General features: G+C 34.0%; 2 protein-coding genes across 2 annotated transcripts; both read right to left on the reverse strand.

Moving 5' to 3' along the window:
- Window positions 1-177: 177 nt before the first annotated feature.
- On the reverse strand, window positions 178-4,563 carry LOC148174881 (ATP-binding cassette sub-family C member 4-like). Its single transcript, XM_088036224.1, has 9 exons — window positions 4,460-4,563; window positions 4,188-4,415; window positions 3,710-4,140; window positions 3,507-3,663; window positions 2,234-3,448; window positions 1,856-2,180; window positions 1,653-1,803; window positions 1,376-1,606; window positions 178-1,326 (listed from the first exon to the last, which is right to left on the reverse strand). The coding sequence occupies exons 1-9, from the start codon at window positions 4,534-4,536 to the stop codon at window positions 428-430; spliced, it is 3,714 nt and encodes a 1,237-aa protein (XP_087892350.1). The 5' UTR covers window positions 4,537-4,563; the 3' UTR covers window positions 178-427.
- Window positions 4,564-9,096: 4,533 nt separating this feature from the next.
- LOC148174882 (putative multidrug resistance-associated protein lethal(2)03659) lies at window positions 9,097-13,687 on the reverse strand. The gene is made up of 7 exons (XM_088037318.1): window positions 13,604-13,687; window positions 13,328-13,561; window positions 12,849-13,282; window positions 12,647-12,803; window positions 10,987-12,602; window positions 10,710-10,940; window positions 9,097-10,663 (listed from the first exon to the last, which is right to left on the reverse strand). Exons 1-7 carry the CDS (start codon window positions 13,669-13,671, stop codon window positions 9,753-9,755), a joined length of 3,651 nt encoding a protein of 1,216 aa, XP_087893444.1. The 5' UTR covers window positions 13,672-13,687; the 3' UTR covers window positions 9,097-9,752.
- Between the last annotated feature and the right edge of the window lie 575 nt (window positions 13,688-14,262).

Here is a 14,262-nt window from a genome sequence, read left to right on the forward strand (position 1 = left end):
AATATGATGAACCTACTCATTTATGTGCAATATGCATTGATGACCAAGTAATTTTAAAATGTTACTTTTTCTAAGTAGGTACAAAGTTATCCAAAAATTGGATTATTTTATAGAGTACCCCACTGTACCCCTGTATACGGGGCAAAGCGGGACAAATCCCATTTTTCAAAATGATGCTCACATGTCGTAAGTTTTTTATTGTAATCAAAAAAAGTACATCAAAAATCATTAGCAATACATTAGTCTATGATATTTGGTAAAAAAAAAATTGTTTACTTCTATTATTTTAGGATGCGTGACTAATTGATTGTTAAGTAAGCTACTATGCCCTCCTCTCCCCTACTTATTTGATTATAATATAAAAACAAAAAATCAAAACTAATTAATCCCGGTTTATTAAACAAATTTTTGCTCAAATTAATATAAATTAGACTTTAAAATCAGACCATTTAAACATTTTATAAAACAAACTCTTCTGATCCTGCAACAAATTCTGAGGACTATCAAATTCCACAACCTCACCGTTATCAACAACTAAAATTTTGTCACACTTTCTCACAAATTTCAACTTGTGGGCGATTTTAATGACAGTGTAAGAAGCAAAGTGGTTGTCGATAATCTCAGAAATTAATTCTTCAATTTCAGAATCAACATTTTCTACCATTTCATCCAATACCAAAATTTTGTTATTTTTGACCAGGACTCGAGCTAAACTAACTAATTGTTTTTGTCCACAAGTTAAATTTAAATCTTGGACATCTATAGAAAGGTTGCAAACTATTTTAGATAATTGTACAGTTTTAAGAGCTTTCCAAATATCTTCCTCGGTGCATTGCCAATCAGGATCAATATTGTAGCGTATAGTTCCATTTATTAATATGGGATCCTGCGGGATTATGGATATTTTAGATCTCAGAAAGTTCAGTGAGAGAGTTTTTATATCAACACCATCGATGGTGATTTTTCCTTTTGGTTCATATAGCCGGAAAAGTGCGGAAATTATGGAAGATTTTCCAGCACCTGTTCGTCCAACTACACCTATTTTTTCTCCCGGTTTAATGACAAAGTTAACATTTTTAAGAATGTACGAATTTGAATCATTTACCGTCAAGAAAACGCGTTCGTAATTAATTTCTGGCTGCTCGGGCCAGTTTTCAAGTACCAATCCGGTTAGTAATTCATGAGGAATATCCGTGAATTCAATAGTTCTTTCAATGGAGGTCATAAAAGTCTGAAATTTCATAACATTCGAAACGGCATAATAAAAAATTTCAGCAACAAAAAAAGCTTGTGTTACTGCAAGACCCACATCTCCTGTTGAAACACCTACAAACAAACTTTTAATAAATTAAACAAACAACCAAATTTGTTAAACCTTCATCAAAAATAAGAAATTGCAAAACGATTACAGCAGCGAAGATCATTGCAAATAGATCGGCGTAAAACGAGAAGGCTTTTAAACAGCAGAGGTAGGAAAACGAAGCCGAATTGTAAAGATTATGGCGATTCTCAAATTCCGTTTTTAGGTTGAGTTCAGCTTGGGAGACTTTTATGGAAAGTAGTCCTTCTAATGTTGCTTTGAAGTAGCCCACGACTGGGCTTTTTGCTAGAAAAACAATTATTAAGGTTTTAAAAAACCTTTTTTAACTTACTCGTTGAATCTAATCTCTTTAGAGCTCTGCCAGCTTTTAGACAAAAATACATCAGAAAGATAATGCTGCTGATGAGCAACACTGTTGGTATTAATAATCTGATATTGGTAGAAAAAATTAGTACCAGGCTTCCTGAGGTCTCAAACACAATCTGTAAGTAAGCTAATTGAAACAGATGTTGCTGCATTGTTTTGGAACATTACAGTAACAAAATGATACACAGGAAATGGCAAGCTTTCGTCAATAGTAACAAGATCTTTCGAAAATCTATTTACTATATTTCCTATAAAGGTGACGTCAAAGAACCGCGAAGATGCATGCAGAACAGAACTCAACATTTTCCTGTGTAAACTGATTGCTACTTTTTTAGTAAAGTGAAATAGAAGCCAAGCTCGCAGTAATGCAGTCAGACATATCATAATTACAGCAATGGAATATTGGTAGATAAATGAACTTCTGCTTTCGATCAAATTAAATTTTTCAATGTCACTTGTATTGGTTTGGGATATTTGGTCTTCTAAATTCACCCTGAAACAAACATTAAATTGTCATTATCCATGTTTATGTATGTTATCATTTACCATTTACTTATCAATTTATCCTTGTAACTAATAACAAACTGGCTCAGGAGAAAAGCGCAGAAAATCACCGGCAAGAAGAACCCACCGCTTCCAAACTTTAGGAAAGATTTATATGTTTGTAAAGAAACAGCGCCGATTTTTTTGTGCTCATAAATTTTATTCGTGTTTGTCAAAAGTAACTTGCTTTTGAGATCCGTAGTGCCGTAGTCGTTTCCGTTTGCCATGACTTGCAAAGAAACATTTGTGGTGGATTCTTCACACTCATAGATTGACTTGGGTTCTCCAATATGTATGGGAACAACTCTTTGTCCTTCTAATTTTAACCCCGTTCTTGCATACGGTAATAAATTCAGATCATTACTAATCAAAATAACCAGTTTGTCTCTCAACAACTTAAGAATACAGTTTGCGAAAATTTGTCTGGCAACAATCACGTCCAGACTGCATAAAGCATCATCCAACAAATATATTTCTCGGTCTTGATAAACAGCTCTTGCTAAATTCACCCGAATTTGTTGTCCTTTACTCAAATTCGTTCCACCATCAGCAATGACGGTCGAATCTCCTTTTTCAAGAAACTGGAAATCGTATTTTAAAGCACAAGCTTTGATGACCTCTTGGTAGCGTTTCTGGTCGAACCGAGCCCCAAAAATAATATTTTGTCTAATTGTTGCAGGAAACAACCAAGGCTGTTGAGAGGCGTAGGAAATTGTCCCCTCAGAACGAACATTTCCGTCAACTACTTCACATTCTTTCAAGACCGTCAACAACAAAAATGTTTTTCCACTACCGGCATTTCCAGTGACTACAGTTAGTCCGGGAACGACTTCAAAATTAACATTCGTTAGAACAGTTTGGTTGCCCGTGCCAAATGTGGCATTTTCTATTTTGATTTTAGGGATGTTGGTGGTGGCTATTTGTTGGAAAATCTCCAGATTATGGGCTTCTAGTTTCTGTACCAATGTCTGCATTCTTTTAATCGCAGAAATTGTCTGAGAAAAATTAAATGTTGTGTATGGAATTGCCACAACTAAATAATATGAAATATTAATAAAAGTTCCAGTAATGAAATACATAATTTGAGCCGTTAGTTTTTGATTGAGCCAAATGTGAGTCATTATAACTAAATAGAACGCAACATTGTAAACCGTTATAACTGCTGATATGCTTATAAACAATGCCATGAACATTTTCATCAAAGTATTCATTTCATTCCTAAAAATTCGAAATTTATAATTTTTTACCTATTTTTTACCACTAGAGAGGGTGGTACCTTCTAATTGACAGAATCTTGCTCTCTACGTGTTTTTGCCAAACATACATTTTTATGGTTCTAATATTAGATAAAACCTCTTCAAGGTTCTCAATGCGTTTCTCTGTTTTTTCTGATGTTGCTGTTCTTAATGAATACATCCAAAGCCCAATACAAGCTGCGAATTAACATAAGACACAAACCATTGACGAAGAAGTTTATACCTTGAAACGGCACAACTAATATTAAAGAAACCACTACTACTAGTGCCGGTAAACCAATAATTTGATACATGTAGCAACAATTAAGCACGATTATTATGATCCCAGCCACAGTTTCATTCCAAACGACAAAAAATTCATCCCACACGTTCACATCTCTTGTTATAACATTAATTACCATTCCAAAAGAGATATGGCGTAGGCGTCTTATTGGAAGTTTGAGTAATTTTCTGTAAATGAGAGCAGCAATAGCGGTCCGAACTTTAATGGCTAGAGATTCTCCGATAAAGTAGTTGTTCTGTCTACATACAACTTCAACGAATTGGAACAAGACGAGAAAACAACTACAAAAACAAGCTTCTCTTTTTGAGACCTCGGTTTGACCAAAAGTAAAATAAAACACGAATTTACCTAAAAATATTGGACGCAAAACTCTGAAACAGTTTGGTATCAATAAATTGAGGCTCCTTTAATAAGTTACTTTGTTGTAATTATTATAATTTGGGTTAATCCAAGTAAACTGTACGTTTTTCCAACCAGGTTCCAAAAGACGATAAACAGTCTAGTTTTTTCGGAACATTTGTGTAAATTCCATTGACTTTCAATTTTATCTCCGAGTTTAGTAGTGTCAAATTCGGGAGGAATTTCGTAGAGATCTTCTTCTTCCAATTCTCGCTTATATCCCTTCTTAAACAGTTCGATGACGTACCTTAGAAAAAAAATGATTTGCGTTTAACTTATTTTAAATTTTACCAAAAAGTCAGCTTGGAAAAAATGTTTGCTTTCTGTTTTGGATTGACGTTTTTTTTGTGCGTCCTTTCAGTGTCCATTTTTGTCGTTGTTTGTGCTGATATTCTTTTCTATATGAGGTGTAAAAGATATGGCAACTATAAAATTGAAGTATTTATAGATTAAGTTTTAAAAACAATTCAAACGCTACTATATAAAGTTAAAAGGTGTTATTAAGCTAGAATTGTAACGAAAAAATTCCAGGCAGTTAGCAAACAAATACTTGCGCAACATTGACAACATTCCAAAATCGCGAACTGCAGGGATAATTCAAATTAACCTACTTGGCATTTTTATAAAACACTGTCTATAAATTTCACGAATTCTTTTTTTAATCTATATCTAGCTACATCTAGCTGAGAACCCCACAATGAGTTTTGCGAATAATTTTCTCATTGTTTGTCTGAAATTAGATGCTTCTCAATGTTCCTTTCTGAATAAATAATCATGTGCTAAAATAGTACCTACATTATGTCATTAAAAGCAGAAAAGAAGCTTTGTGTGTTGACCTTGTCCGCGTGTCTGCCAAACGTAGTGAGGCAGACATTAACAGGCGAAGCACACAAAGCCATTTTTGCTTTGAATGGCATATACGGTTTTTTTTTGCAAACGGTAGAAAATTACTCTATTTTACTTTAAAAACATTAAATTCATGCAAAATCATAGTGCAATGGAAACATTTCTATGGTTACGGTAGAGCCCAAGTACACAGGTGTCCCAGAACTCGCGCGCCAGAGAGCAAGGGAGGGTGCCGACAGCAATACAGATGGTAAATTTCAAAACAAAAATTGACTAAGTTTCATAGTATTCGAGAACTAATAAAAAGTTAACAACCCATCCCAAAAGCTTATTCGAGAAGTGGAGTAAATGACCATCCCAATTTCCTAGGCAACGAGAGTCTAATGCTTAACTGACCAATGGATGATAGTATGTGTCCATAGTTACCAATTTTCAAATTCTGTTCAGTTTCGGGATTGGCTACAGTTTTTTGTCTTATCTCGGTTATTTTTTGAGTTGGTATGGTATGGTATGGTATTAAGAGAGAGGGTGATGTATTCACTGCACTCAGGCCGCAATCCGCCCATTGGGCTGCCTCCCATTTTTCCCAGCTAGCTTCCTTCGAACCAGCCCAGCTTCAAAGCAAATTGAAGGAGGGCGGAGAGGGAAGTGCTTTTGAGTTAAAAAATTATGGTTTCAAAATTTTGGTTCAGAATTGTTGCCTCCATAAGCCCTTTCTCTCTGGGGCGCGAGTTCTGGGACACCTGTATAAAGTGCTGTGTTCTGTTTAAGCATATAAGTGAAACTTATACCCTGACAATCAAGCAAGATAATGTGTCACTTTTATGACGTTTGAAAAAAATACATTATGCAATTTTATACGTTATCATTTAATTAAGGCAAATGTGCGTCATTACAACTAATTGCAAGTAGAACGCCATTTGGTGTACCGCTGATAAACAAGACTATGAATAGTGTCAGGACAACACTTGTTGCTCTATTTTGAATTTTTATTTTTGGCGTAGATACATAAATCATAATTTTTTTATATTTGTTGTCTAATTTAAAATTTCAACATTCAAAATTATCCAACGATACATCTTTTTGTTATCCTTTTCATAAAATCGAAAACTCACTTTTGCCCTAAATGAACTTAGCAACTTAACAATTTAAGCCGACGTTTAGCAAAATTGGAAAAATTAATTCGTATGTACTGCACTTTTGAGGTAAACCTTTAAGCAATTTCCTGTCGACAAACACCGAATTCTGAAAAAACAACCGTAGAAATATTTTTTTTATACTGATGTCATTGAAAATGACAACTAACGTGCTGTTAGTTTAAAGTTATGTATGTTTTTTGTGTTAATGTCATTCGTGCTATTTTCACTTTTATGACATAATTTACCGAAAATCAATTCAAATAAAGTAAATTTTATTTCTAACAATAATGACCTGTTTTATCAAAAGCGGTTTAATTGATCAAGTTTGGTTTAGAAATTCTAAAAACGTGAAATACTTACATATTGAATTGATTGAAAGTTTATTTTATTAATGATATTCGATAATGTAGAAGTGGATGGTAAAATATCGAACTGTTTCGTTACATCTTTTATTGAAACTACGTTCTCCATGGCTTCAATAACAAGTCTTTTTGATCAGTGGAAGGCATTTGTTGTTTCTAGAGCTCATGGCGTGGCAGTGACATAAACATAAATAATAGTACAAATTTACGAAAGCATACTATAAAATCCAGGCTGAATAAATTTGTCCAAACTGACAGTTTTCAAAATGAACAAACTAATTAAGTAATCAGGCAAGAGAGCGTGAATTCCACTAACTTCACTTTTAAGAAACATCTTAAGAGCTCTTTATTAAACGACAGAAAACGAAAAATGTAAAATCTGATTTTAAAGCTGCAATGGGATTTTTAAGAATAACTTGTTCAGAAGTTTTCTGCTTTCCTTCTACAATTGCGTCCAAAAATAATGCACCATCCCATTGCTTATATCCAAACAACATCGGAAAACATTTTGAGAGCCTCGCCGAGGCAGGTACGAATCCGTTCTTGACAGTCCCAGCACATCTGGGTTGTCATAAAATGGTAATTCTTCAATGTTTGCAAAAATCCTGTTCTAAAATTATTTAGATCTTATTTTTCTGTGCTGTGATGGTAAAAGAAACGTATAAATACTGTGGTGCGTTTATGGCTGTAACTTTTTAAACAGTTTCCACCAAACTGACCGCAAGACCCTATAAACATAACCACCCTGGTGGATCTTGTCTGATGACCAGAATTGATTCCCAATAAATTACAGCATTTTATTGGAATTAGGGGAAAAATATTTGGAAATAAAGTTTCAGGACATACAGACAAATATATAGTAGATTACTCAACGTGTGAAGTTGAGTTTTGTTTTAATCTAATGTGGACTTGTAATAATAGAGTTGACGAATGATTAAAATTTCGATTATCTTAAAAGTGCAATGTGAAGTTCAAATTTTGCTTAAATTAAATAAAAATATATTTGTCAATTTTGACATGTCAAATCACTTGCTCTCATTGTTTGGTAACTTTTTCACATACTAGATAGTAGAAAACATAAGTTATTTACTAGTAAGAAAAATAAAAAAAATGAGTTTCTAAGGTCTCAAACAATGACAAATAATTAAAAAATTATAAACCCGGTTTACAAAAACAAAATTAAATCTTTGATTTTGATCAAAGATTTTTACGAAACCAAATAACGTTATTGGGAAACTCGAAAAAATGTATAAATTAATGCTTTAAAAATTATGAATGCTAGTTGGCCATAACTAGGTAGTATCCAAGATGTAAACAGGTGGGCAAAATCAAGAAATCAAAAAAACGCATTTACCAACACTAATATTGTTGCCAAATTTTTAACAGCACTAGAATTGTTAAATGTGCCTTTATACAATCTTCTGCTAAAGGAATACTGTTACTCTTTACAATTTAAACTAAAATGATATATTTAACATTATTTTAAAGTGACATAAGTAAATTGCAAGTATAATTAATTTCAATTAAATTATTGCGTTAAATCGGCCTATACTTAGTTACTTACTATTGATCAGAATTAAAAATCGATTGTTCTAAAATTTACTTTTTTAGCAATGAAAGTGAATTGTATAAAGAAAAATGAACGTTAGAATAATCAATAATTTTAAGAAATAAATTAAAATTAAAAATTACATTTTTAATTAAAATTAGTATTTAATTCCATCAAATGTCAGCAATCAAACTTAAATGCGAGATTAAATTAATTGCAATCAACTCATAGTAGGAACGGGGTCATTGATTAAGAATACAAACATTGATTCTAAATTTCTTTCAATATTCCTCAAACCAGGTCGTTTTGTCGACTCAATCTGCATGAGTTGTCGAGTGAGTTGTAAATAAAATTTGGTTGTCTGACGCACCCCTGTACAAAAACTGACCGCTCAAGCAGACCAACCCAAAAGTTCTAGGGGTAAAATGTATTGTTGGGTGCATATTCTGTTCATACCATGGTGCATTATTTGTGGACGCAAAAATACGTTCACAAGAGGAACTTCAAATTAACGAAAGTTCAAAAGTACATAAACAAAGATTACATGCAACTAATTCATGATGTTCCGGATAGCAAAAAGAGCTGCAAATTTAATAGGAGTATAAGATAAAACATGTACATAGTATTAATTTTGCTTCCATCAAATTTGCAGCGCTTTTGTAATTCTGTTCGCAAAGTTTAACAAAAATAACGCATTTCAAGTCACTTCCCGACCATTTACGATGCTGCAAATGTAAATTTATTGCTGTTTTTATTTGTTGGACAATTGACAAAATTTTAAAAGCTTTTGAAATTAAGTATGTTGATTATATTGTCTTAACTGGACTACACTGGACTAGACTAGATTAGACTGGACTAGTGTTAAAAATCTTAAACGACGACGTATCTTCGGTCAACTTAGAAAGAATGATTACTTTTTGTTTCGGATTGCTCGTTCAGAGTTAATTTTTGCTACTTTACAGTGGACAAGGCGTGCTTTATAGTTATAACGGTTTTTATTTATCAAGTAAAAGGTAGAAGAGGCTATTTGATAAGTAAGTATTTATGATTTATTATGCAAGTACTAAAGTACTTACTTATTTCTCTATTGCAAGTGTTTTAACAACAGTTTTATGAATACAATAAAACCTAATATTATGTATACAGAATGACTCAGAACTCGCCCCAGAAAGGGCTTATGGAGGCAACTATGTATTCTGAACCAACATTTGGAAACTAAAATTTTGTAGCTCAAAAATAGACGAGTTAAGACGAAAAAACGGTAGCCAATCCCAAAGCTGAATAGAATTCGAAAATCGGCAATGGACACATACTATCATCCATTGGTCAATTGAACAATACACTCTCGTTGCCTAGGAAATTAGGGTAGCCTCTTACTTCACCTCTAGGATGAGCTTTCGAGCTTGGTTGTTAATTATTTATCTTTTCTCGAATACTATTAAACTTAATCAGTTTTGTTTTGAAATTTACTATCTGTATTGCTGTCGGCACTTTTCCTTGCTCTCTGGGGCGCGAGTTCTGAATCATAAAGAAATTATGTATAACATACGCGCTCGAATTAATAATTTTAAAACTTTACACTTTACACAAACTTTTTATACTTAATCAAACCTTAGTTTTTTTAATCCTGCTTAAGAACTTTTAAATCTTCCACAGTTACATATTGGTTGAACAACACTTATAATCCCCTAAACTTCATCTTGTAAATTAACCAGCTTGTAAAACTCCCCTTTCGTATCCTGAAGAAGTGCAGAAGGAGCTCCAAATTCTAAAACACACCCATCGCTCATAACCAACACTTTATCACAATCCATTATCGTGTGTATTCTGTGAGCAATGGTAAAAACCGTACAATTCTTAAATTTTTTCTTAATGGTTCCTCGAATGAACTCATCAGTTTTCAAGTCAACATTAGCAGTGGCCTCATCCATTATCATTATCTTATTCATTTTTAAAATCGCCCTAGATAGACATAGTAGCTGCCTCTGCCCTACACTAAAATTTAATCCTCCTTCCGTCACTTTATGAGACAATCCTGACGGTAAAGCAGCGACCACACTTTTCATCTCTACTTCTGCCAAAACGTCCCACAATTGAGAATCATCGTACTCTTCGTAAGGATCTAGATTAGTTCGAATACTGCAAGAAAATAGAACGGGATCTTGAGGAATAATGGCAAGTTTTGAGCGCAGGATTGGTAGTGGTATTGTCTTGGTGTTGGTACCATCAATGAGCACATAACCTTCGAATTCAAACAGTCGGAAAAGAACGGAAATCAACGATGATTTTCCGGCACCGGTTCTTCCAACAATTCCGATTTTCTCGTTTTGGTTGATGGTGAAAGTTACTTCTTTTAGAGAAAAATGATCGACATCGTACCGTAAAGATACGTTTTGAAATTCTATGACCCCATTCGTCGGCCATTCTACTCGTAGTTTCTTCTCCTGTCGTTCTGGAGCAAGTTCTGTATATTCCAGCACACGTTCTACAGAAACCATTTTATTTTCAAGTTCGGCGTACTCTTTCATCCCGTACTGAACCATTCCAGTTAACATTATAGAAGACATGATTGATAGTCCTATGTATCCGCCATGGGTTTCTACGACACAGAAATTACTATAATGGTGGTTTTTAGTTGTAGTTACCATTATTGATCAAAACGACGTTAACAATCACAATTACCAAGTAAATAAAACTGCAGACATCTAACCAGAAACCAAAAGCTGACTCACAGGCTAAGAACATGTAGTTGGCGGCGGTGTGAGCATCCTGGCAGTACTCAAATCTTTCTTTTTGGTTGTCCACAGCACCGGAGATTCTTATCGTTGATAGTCCTTGCAGAGTTGATGTTAAGTGTGAGAGAACAGGACTTCGGGCTACGACATCAAATTTGATGAAGTCATTTCAATGCAGATAACTTACAGTTTGCTTCAAAACGTTTGAGAAGACGACTGGTACAAAGATATAATTTACGACAACAAGCCAGTATTCCTATGATAATCAAAGTGGGAATCACAATCCAAGGGTTCACGATTATGATCAAAATGATAAAGCCTATTGCATTTGAGCCGATAACAACCACATTTGTTATTACAATTGGAAGAAGTCTATCAATCTGGCCAATATCTGAGGAAAATCTGTTCAAGATGCGACCAGAAGGATTAGAATTAAAAAAACGCAGTGGTGCGCTAAGAACGCTTTGTAACATTTTACTGTGAATAGTTTGTGTAGCTTTGGTATAAATTCGTATTGCCCAGAAACCAGACGAAAGCGACAATGGAATCAGTACTACTACAAGAGACAAATATATGTAAAGAAAATTGCTTGGAACTACTTCATGGTTTTGTTCCAAATTCACCCAGACAGTCATAAAGTAGTCACTGCCGCATAAAACAGTTTGTTGTAAGAAGTACAGTAGTAGCATAAGTACTATTTTACTTAGACCACCACCGGCTTTAAAGTAGTTTTTGTACACTTTCTTCTGCACTGTTCCTAATTCCATATTTTCTTTCAACTCCACCGCATCTACACTTTCGTATATCTTCTCATTTCTTGCCTTTTCACTAACATTTTTAGACTCCCTTTTTCTCAATTTCATGCTTACAAAATAGTCGGTGTGTTTCAGATCATCGTAACTGCCGCTAGTCACAATTCGACCACCTTCAATAACATAAATACGGTCCACTTCATCCAGATATTCCAACTGATGAGTGACCAACACCACTGCTTTCTTTTTTAAGTACGTTTTCAGACAGTTTTTTAGTATAAATTCACCAACTTGGATGTCTACAGAAGAGAACGGATCGTCTAGTAAGTAAAAGTCAGCGTTTTTATACACAGCTCTGGCTAAGTTAATTCTTGATTTTTGTCCTCCGCTTAACATTGCGCCTTTGCTTCCAACAAAAGTTAAATCTCCTTGCGGCAAAATGAAAAAATCGCGTTCTAAAGCGCAAACTTTGACCACTTCCAAGTATTTTGCTTCGTTGAAATGTTCCCCAAGGAGGATGTTGTCTTTTATTGTACCATCAAAGATCCATGAGTCTTGGGATGCGTATGATAAAGTACCACCTATTTCAATAGTGCCGTGACAAAGAGGAATTTCTTCTAACATTACTTTGAGAATGGTACTTTTTCCGCAGCCCACAGGGCCGATGATTCCAATTTTCTGAGGGGATTTTACAACCATTGAGATTTCTTTCAAGATGTTTTTAAAACAGATTTCGTTTAAAACAATCTCTGTTGAAGTACTTTTTGTCTGATTCTGGTTCTCTGTGCATTTTAAGAAATGTTCAATTCTTTTGACTGCTGGTCGGATTTCACCGATAAAAAGTCCTCCCCAAGAGCAGAAAAGTATTCCTATAATTCTCAAGTTTTCGTAAAACATCTGTAAAACGAAAATGTAGGTACTTTGTAAGACATGACCTGTTAAAATGTGAAGAAGGACGCATGAGCAGACCGCTACTTTGTTTAGAAAAAATAATGAAGCAAGATTTATAGCGAACAAGTATAAACTAGCTGCTAGTTGAACCATTTCTGACCTGAAGCAAATGATGAGGTTAATAATTTAAGCTTGTACTCTTACTTTCTGTATGCTTCTGTTAGTTTGGTGAAAGGTTTTTCCCACACCAACATTTTGATGACTTTAATACCTTCTATTATTTCAGTTAGGAGTCTGATTCTTTGGTCGCTACGTTGAGACATTTTAAGGTACTTTCCAGAGATAGTTTTAGATAAGAAAACTATAACAAACTTAAAGAGTTAGAAGTTCTACTAATTCCACTTACACTGAAGAGGCGCAAAGACAAGAAACACTAACATTCCTACAGTGGAAGTGACACCAAAAATTGAATATAAAGACCAGAAGGTACCCACTATGAACAGAGGGAGTATCCATAAACTGTGAACGTACCGGATGAAGCCAGTATTAAATTTAGCGACATCTGTAGCAATCAGATTGATAATTTGACCAAAAGTGGCTTCAGCTAATGCTTCTTGGCTTAAATTTAAACACTTCCGGTATATTAAAGTAGAACAAGCAACTCTTATTTTGATTCCTAAATGCTCCATTCCGAACCAAAAGTGGTGATTACCAATGAGTTGCACGAAGGATGTAAGTATTATCAGAAAAGTGTAAATATAGGCAGAATTTTTTACGGTATAACCGTCCTCACTTGTGTAGAGTGATAATAGCTTCCAGACGAACCACGGCTGCAAAAACCTGTCATCAACAATTAGACAAGATTGTTTTACTATTGAATTGTACCTCATTAAATCTACGGGAATTAGAAATATTCCGTATAAAGCAAATTCCAACCCGAAGACTTTGAGCAAAACTTTCCAAAACGATGCATTTGTACCAAAATTTGAAACTTCTTCTAACCAGATTTTCTCGAGTTTGTCACCTAAAACTTTCGCCTGGTGCTCTTTTAGTGAACATTGAAGGTCTTTTTCACTGAGTTTTTTCCGGTAGCCGCGAAACAGCACAGGTAACTGCCACCTAAAAACTTTTTAAAAAGGCCTTTTTACTATTTTTACTCACAGAAAACAGAGATGAAGAAGGATATTTGTTTTTTCTTTTGGATGGAAATGCGGTTTGAAGTTTTCCATAACGAGTCTAAAAATAATGTGTGCATTTCACGACTATTTTTTAGTTATCAGGTTGGTTGTTGATAACTGTGGCGATATTTATTTATTCACATAATAAATAATAAGGTTTATAACACGTGAAGACCACAAATTTTTTTTATTAATTGTTATTGGATTATTTGGGATGAAATCAACAAGACTTTCAAAGTTTGCATTGAAATTTATTTTAAATTTGTGTAATAAAAATATACAGTGCGTTATTTTTAAACTATGATATGTTTAGAAAGATTATCATGTTAAATTTGTATGAGTTATTTGAGGTTGTATAATTTATTTTGAAAATATGTACATCTAAAATTTTACGATATTTTTACGATCACCCGGTATACCTACCTATCGCAATAGTGCTTTCAGCTGTAACAAATGCTTTTAACCTAAATACCTTAACACAATTTACCTTCATAGGAAAAAAATACGAATAGATAACTTTGCAGTAAAATTACAAATAAACACATAACTGTCTCGGCATTTATTAATTTTGAACGAACAATATAGCTATCAACAAATAAAATGCTTAGAGTTTCCATAAAAATAGTTACTGTACAGTAGCCG

This window comes from Gnatocerus cornutus, chromosome 5 (assembly GCF_029298725.1).
Source record: "Gnatocerus cornutus isolate USDA-ARS CGAHR chromosome 5, icGnaCorn1.1, whole genome shotgun sequence".
Lineage (NCBI taxonomy): Eukaryota > Metazoa > Arthropoda > Insecta > Coleoptera > Tenebrionidae > Gnatocerus > Gnatocerus cornutus.